The following is a 7,536-nucleotide window of genomic DNA, read 5'->3' as shown; positions in this document are numbered from 1 at the left end:
GGTTGAGTTTCTCATCGTCGATGGGGATTCATAATGTAAGAGTTTATAGCTAGTGGCGGAGCCAGGACTCTACTCCTGGAGGGGCTGATTTTAACATGAAAATTATAGACATGTTTAATTTTTTTTATAAGTTGAATGTTAATTTCCTAAATTAAAACTCCTAAATAAGTATATTATTATTTTTTTATAAATGGAATATTTAAATAGACATTTTGATTACAGAAAAAATTAAAATGAATTAATAATAATAATTAAATTATGTAATAACATTGACATTTTTAATAGGAATGAGGTTTAAAGGAAAAAATCACAGTAGAATAAAAATACATTTTGGAGGGTTTAAGGGAAAAAAAAGTTAATAAAAAAATGGGATGAAAACCGAAAAGAGAAAAGAGGAAGTTTCCAACATGTGACCAATAAGTTGGGGAAATGCTTTTAATTACCACTAAAACCAACTATGCAAACTTAATTTTATGTTATATAATCATGTTATATATTATAAGTACTAATTTTAACTATTTTGAAGGTTGTTCGGGATTGAACCACTTCTGGGGGGCGGAGGGTTGGCGGACTCGCTCCGCTCCTGTTAATAGCTTATGTTATGATTACGGTGATTGAGCAACGCAGAAGAATTGCTAAATATTGTGATTATGGATTGGGTTGTGATACCAACCAGAGAAATATTATTGTCATCATGTGTATTATAGTTGTTATATTTGTTATTATTATTTATTTATTTTCACCCAAATAATATTTGAAGCATATAAATTATTGAAAATTTTATCTTAATTGTTTGTAAATTATTTTAAATAATAATAGTATCAAAGCACGGGTCCCTTGCTAATTAGAACTTTCGATTTAGCATAATTAGAATGGAGGATAACAACCAATCCAAGCACCCTTACCACCTTTGACCATGCTAAAACCTCTCGTCTCCTCTACCACCATCTACCGACCAAATTAATATTATTAAGCCTTTTTCTTTCTATTTATATCTTTTCCATTTCTCCTTTTGTGTTCTCTCCATCCTTAACCAAAACAACATGGAGTACCCCTCCAGTGCCGGCGCAGTCGCCTCGGAGTCCACTCCCTTGCTGGAGCATCCTCCGCCAAAACTCCGGCGACCCCTTAAGGTATTTTCAGTCACATTGGCTTCAGTCATTTTCCTAATTTCATTGGTTACCTTAATCATTAACCAAGCCCAAGACCCATCATTACCTACCCGGTCACCTTCCACGCCTAAAGCTACGTCGTTTCCTGAACCTGAGCCAAGAGGTGTAGCTGAAGGTGTATCAGCCAAGTCAAACCCTTCATTTTTTAGTGACAAAGTTTCATACAATTGGACTAATGCTATGTTTTATTGGCAACGGACTTCTTACCATTTTCAACCTCAAAAAAATTGGATGAATGGTAGGTAATGTTATCTTTCTTTTTATTATTTTTTCAATTATTTTTTAAAAGTATGTTTATCTATTTTCCTTTTTTTAATTTAATATATTATATATTTTGTTTCCATTATCATTATTAAGCATGATTTTGATAGTTAAACTGTTATTCAATTATTATTATTTTTCCTGTTGAGATTTGGTTGTTTTGTTCTGATTAAATCTTCTTTTGTTTTCTTTCTGCTCTATTCCGTTTGGTGATGGAGAATGTGCTTCAGATCCTGATGGTATGATCTTCATTTCATTGCCTCTAATTTTTCTGATAAACACCTTAATTATATCTAATATACACATTAATCACGACACTAATTAAATTATGTTATATGGATTGAATAATGTTTAATGATATAACCTGTAAAAGATTTGACTTTCCTTTTATATGAAAGATCGTGAATAAATTAAATGGATTGGATAGTTGAGAGTTTCTGATTTGAAGATAATAGTTAGGTATGAACTTACTACCTATACCACGAATTTGTGTACAGTCCATGAAAAACGTGACTAGGACTAATTAGATATCAAAATAAAATTACTATAAATAAAATAAAACGTCAAAATATATAATTCATATTTTTTTATTTGCATTTTGTGACAACTGATTCAATTAATTTGATGGCATCATACAGTACCTCAAAATCTTAACCTTAATTAGAATATACATGCATATATAATTCTGTAAAATTAATTATTGATGATTTTGTAGTAAAAAATCTTAAGTTATGCATACATATAATTAATTAATTTAGATGATAAATAAAAAAATTAAATAACAAATTTAGATGAAAATTACTAGTACAATTTTAAAATTAACTGTGTTATTTGACTGTTTGTTGGGGAAGCTGAACATGGTGAGTTTAGGTGCTATCCGAAAATTTTTTTTAGCTAAAGCACGTGCTAAGATTTTGAGGGAAACAATCATGTAAATGCAGGTCCATTGTTCTACATGGGGTGGTACCATCTGTTCTACCAATACAACCCTGATTCAGCAATATGGGGTAACATCACGTGGGGCCATGCAGTATCAAGGGACTTGATTCACTGGCTCTATCTCCCCTTTGCAATGGTCCCCGATCAGTGGTACGATATCAACGGTGTTTGGACTGGCTCCGCCACTCTTCTTCCCGACGGTCAGATCATGATGCTTTACACCGGTGACACCAATGCTTCAGTGCAGGTGCAAAATCTTGCATACCCTACCAATCTATCTGATCCTCTTCTTATTGATTGGGTCAAATACCCGGGTAATCCAGTTATTGTTCCCCCACCCGGGATTGAAACCGATGAATTTCGGGACCCGACAACCGGTTGGTTGGGTCTGGATGGTGTCTGGAGGATTACAATCGGGTCAAGATACAATGTTACACTTGGGATTTCGCTAGTGTATCGAACAACAAATTTTACTACTTTCGAGTTACTTGATGAACCGTTGCATGCGGTTCTGGGTACGGGTATGTGGGAATGTGTGGACTTTTACCCGGTTTCTGTAAATGGATCTAAGGGGTTGGATACTTCAGTTGTTGGGTCGGGTATTAAGCATGTTTTAAAGGCTAGTTTAGATGATACAAAATTGGACCATTATGCACTGGGAACTTATGATCCAATAGAAGATAAATGGACACCGGATGACCCGGAAATGGATGTCGGACTCGGGTTACAGGTGGATTATGGAAGGTACTATGCATCAAAGACATTTTATGATCAGAATAAGGAGAGGAGAATTTTGTGGGGTTGGATTAATGAGACCGATAGTGAACAAGATGATTTGGAAAAGGGTTGGGCTTCTGTTCAGGTACACTTTCATTCATCATATAGTTGAGGGAAAGCCCATATTACACTATATATATATATATATATATATATATATATATATATATATATATATACCTTTGTATTTTTCTGTTTTATCACTATACCCATATAAATAGTCAAATATACCCTCGTAATTGTTAACGCTATATTTGTCTATCGTTAACAATTACAAAAACATATTTAACTGTTTATTTGATATAGATGGAGTGATAGGTGATGTGGAGATATTTTGGTGTCATTTGAAAAATATGAAAATACATTTAACTTTTTATTTAATATAAAAACATACATGACAACGAGAAATACAAGGTATATAATGGTAGAAAAAACAAAGTAAAACTTACTTTATCAAAAATAAAGTAAGTATAGTCTAACCCAATAATATAATACCTTTAAAAAATTTGTTCCAAATGTTTCTAATATGAAGCAATTGTTGGTCTAGTTAACGGGCTCGTTTATGGATCCTGTTATCCGGTTTTAATACTGCTTTGGTTCAAAACTTTAAGCCCAAAATTTTAAGGTCAAATACATTAGGGAAAATTACATAGATATTTATAACTATGTTAAATCATAATTTTAATAGGTATAAAATTTTAATTTTCCTACACTGAGAGTATATATTCCAAAAACGTTACAGTTGAATTTAAACATTATTATTCTTTTATTAAATTGAAAGATGGAATTTATGTTTTTTAGCATATAAAAGTATATAATTTTAGTTTCCATAATAGAATTTAGGCATAGTTTAGCTCTCCAAACAAAAATTTTAAAATGAATTAAAACTTTAAACTATAAAAAATCATCGATTGAATCTCACTTTAAGTAAAAATCATTCATTCAGTCCTCATCGAAAATTACTCGGTTTAACAGTTTCAAACTCTCTTACCCATTTTGATCCAACATAGAGATCATTACCGTACATATCAAATATTCATAATTTTTTTATTTTAGAATAGGATGAGAAGTCGATTGATGATTTTTGCTTAGCTCATATACAAGGTTGTAAAAAATGCTAGGCGCTAGTCGGACGGACAGGGCCCTCGGTGATTAGTCGGAGATTAATCGGGGATTAATCGGATTTATATTTTTGTATTTTTTATTTATTAATCAAAAAATTATTATATAAATTCAATTAAAATATGTCTCATACTATCTAAAATAGTAATATAAAATTATTAATATAGAAAAACACGTATATTTGTAACATATATCTTTAAAATTGTGCAAACATCAACATTTCAACAACAATATCATTAAAACAACTTAAAAGTTAATTATAATAAAGCAAAAAAAATAAATTCACAGTTAAAAATGCTTTTGTTCATAGTCGCTTAGGCGGTACCTAGGTGGTCTAGGCGGTGTCGAGGTGGCCTAGGCGGAGCCCAAACGGTTGAAAATCGCCTAGGAGTCAATAAAACGCCTAGAGAGACTAATCATAGAAAATCGGGGCGGATTCTCAATTTTGAGCGCCTAGACGGGGTCTAGGCGGCATTCGTTTCGAACATTGCTCATATATCTAATTAACGATTTTCTACTTTAAGATCCTAATTGGGTTAAAAATAGTGTTATGCCTAAAAATTTATGTTATTATTTAATACCCTAAAACAAGAGAAAAATTTTCAAAAAACTTCACAAAAAGGGAATTTCATGAAAAAGTTCAAATTTCTTAGTAACATTCGGTGAGAAATGCAAATATCCCGTTAAAGTAAGAAATAATAACATTTTGACCTCAACTTTTCAGAAGCCATATAAGTCCCTATGATTGATTAGGAAATTAGAATTTGAAGTCTTGTGCTGATTACTTCTGCTTGCTGTGTTTGACAGACAATTCCAAGAACAGTATTATTTGACAACAAGACAGGAACCAATGTAATTCAATGGCCAGTTGACGAGATTGAAACTTTGAGATTAAACAGTTCCGATTTTGATGACATTCTGATTCCTCCTGGCTCTGTTGTCCCCATTGATATTGGATCAGCTACTCAGGTTTGATCTACTTTATCAATTCCAGAATTCTGTTTTTTGTGTTTTTCTCAGGAAAAGCCTAATGAGATTAACTTGGAATTGTAGCTAGACATATTTGCTGAGTTTGAAACACAAGTAATATCCGAATCCAATGTGGAAGACTACAGTTGCAATGGTGGGGCAGCAAACAGAAGCTCTTTAGGACCATTTGGTATTCTAGTTATAGCTGACCAAACATTATCTGAACTCACACCTGTGTTTTTCCGACCTGTTAATTCAACTGACGGCACTTTTCTAAATTACTTCTGCGCTGATGAAACAAGGTTCGCTGCTTGATCATGATTAATTAATTTTACTTTCCATATTTTCTTAATTAATATGTTGTCGGATGATTAGATCATCGTTGGCTCCTGATGTCATGAACCAAGTTTATGGAACTACAGTTCCTGTGTTGAACGATGAAAAGCTACATATGAGGGTTCTGGTAAGTTCTAAATAAAAATCTAGTGAGTCATTTTTAATTTCTGTCACGAAAACACGATTTAATTTGTTAATTATATATGATTACAGGTTGATCATTCGATTGTGGAAAGTTTCGGTCAAGGAGGAAGAAGAGTAATCACATCCAGAATTTATCCAACCCAAGCAATTTATGGGGCTGCAAAGTTGTTTTTGTTCAACAATGCAACTAATGTGAATGTTACAGCCAAACTCAAGATATGGGAACTCAATTCTGCCTTTATTAGACCTTATCCTTTTCACCATATTTAAATTATTTCATTCATTTCTTCTATTAAGTTCCTTAGGGGAATTATATTTATTTATTTGGTTCTATTTTCTTTTTCTGCTATGCTATAATGCAATTCCACATTTTCTGCTGTGTTTTAGGATAAATTTCAAACATTTCAACTTATGAATATTTTATACAAGTAATTACTAGTATTTTATGTTATTTAAATTTCAAATTTTTAATATATTATTATATTTATGAGTATGAAAATAAATTTTGCAACTGACTATATCAGGCTTGAGTTTGAAGCACAATTTCAAGCCGAGGTCACAAAGTACTTGAGCTAATTGAGGCTTAATCCAAATAAGTAAAAAAGGCTGTGCAAGAAGCCCTCCTAGGCCCATACAAGAAGAACTTAAATAAAAAAGGATTGGAGGAAATTATATCAAAAAAATCATATTTTAATTTTTATTTACAATTATAAAAATCATTTTTATATATATGATTTTAAATCTTAAAATACCATAATATCATAACTTTATTTTTGTTTTTGTCAGATTTTCAATTAATTAGTTGTAAGAAAAAAAAACAGTTTTAGAAAAACCACCAAATTTGATATTTAAATAAATTTGTTTAAGAGTTTGAGACACTTATAAATAATTTGTCCATCCTGACTATTGTGTAATTTACCCAAAGGATTAAGGTGCGAAAATATCTCTAACGTTTTGGATCAGGAGCAATTTTACCCCTAACGTCTAAAATGGTACAATTTTATCCCTAATTTGAAAGCCAAGAGCAATTTTAACCCCTAACGTTGATAAATTGGGTCAATTTGAGAAATAATTCATCAAATTGTCTTCTCGGTCATGAATCTTGTCATTTACACTTCACTCGTGCATCATTTTTATCAGTAACAAATCACAAATATATGTTGGAATGTGAAAAAAAAATTAAAAAAAATATACTGTCTTTTGTACGAATTGGACAAAAAAATCAAAAAATTCACCGAATTTATAAAATATCAATCTCCAATTCTATTATTAAATTATAAAAAAAACATAAAATCTTTTTTCTAGGACGAATTGATATGCAATTGGTACAAAATAAGGAATAAAAATATCTGTGTTTTATAATATTGTCTGAAATTGACCCAAATTATCAACGTTAGGGATAAAATTGCTTTTGGCTACCAACATTAGGAGTAAAATTACTTCTGACCTAAAACGTTAGTGTATTTTTGTACCTTAACCCAATAAAAAAAAAGATTGGAAAATTTATAAAGAAATTTAGTTTTGAAAATATATCTACACTATAAAGTAATAATTTGAATGATGTCAAATTAAGTAAATTATTATTTTTAATATATTTGAAGAATATAGTTTATAAATTAGGAGTTTATAATATATTTTTTAGGGTTTAGATTTATGAATTTTGATCTAAATTTTATAAATTATGATATAAAAGTATATTATATTTGTTATGACATATTGAGAATTAATTTCGATAGTATGATTTAATTATAATTTTATAGCGAATTGTGATTTTCATATAGAAAGCCCAAATATATATTGCGTAGAATAACTCTTT

At 30.7% G+C, this 7,536-nt stretch overlaps 1 protein-coding gene across 2 annotated transcripts; it reads left to right on the top strand.

The window, feature by feature from the left end:
• Positions 1–895: 895 nt before the first annotated feature.
• LOC136226620 (acid beta-fructofuranosidase 1, vacuolar-like) lies at positions 896–6,171 on the top strand. Of its 2 annotated transcripts, none has more exons than XM_066015214.1 (7): positions 896–1,410; positions 1,664–1,672; positions 2,375–3,234; positions 5,079–5,240; positions 5,325–5,542; positions 5,616–5,703; positions 5,790–6,171. In XM_066015214.1, exons 1-7 carry the CDS (start codon positions 1,044–1,046, stop codon positions 5,988–5,990), a joined length of 1,905 nt encoding a protein of 634 aa, XP_065871286.1. In that variant the 5' UTR covers positions 896–1,043; the 3' UTR covers positions 5,991–6,171. The 2 variants fall into 2 exon arrangements, with proteins under 2 accessions (XP_065871286.1, XP_065871280.1); XM_066015208.1 differs by having other exon boundaries at positions 1,652–1,672.
• Positions 6,172–7,536: the final 1,365 nt, after the last annotated feature.

Source organism: Euphorbia lathyris, chromosome 1 (genome assembly GCF_963576675.1).
Source record: "Euphorbia lathyris chromosome 1, ddEupLath1.1, whole genome shotgun sequence".
NCBI lineage: Eukaryota > Viridiplantae > Streptophyta > Magnoliopsida > Malpighiales > Euphorbiaceae > Euphorbia > Euphorbia lathyris.
The sequence above is the reverse complement of the archived record's forward strand: the minus strand, read 5'-3'. Positions and strand labels throughout refer to the sequence as shown.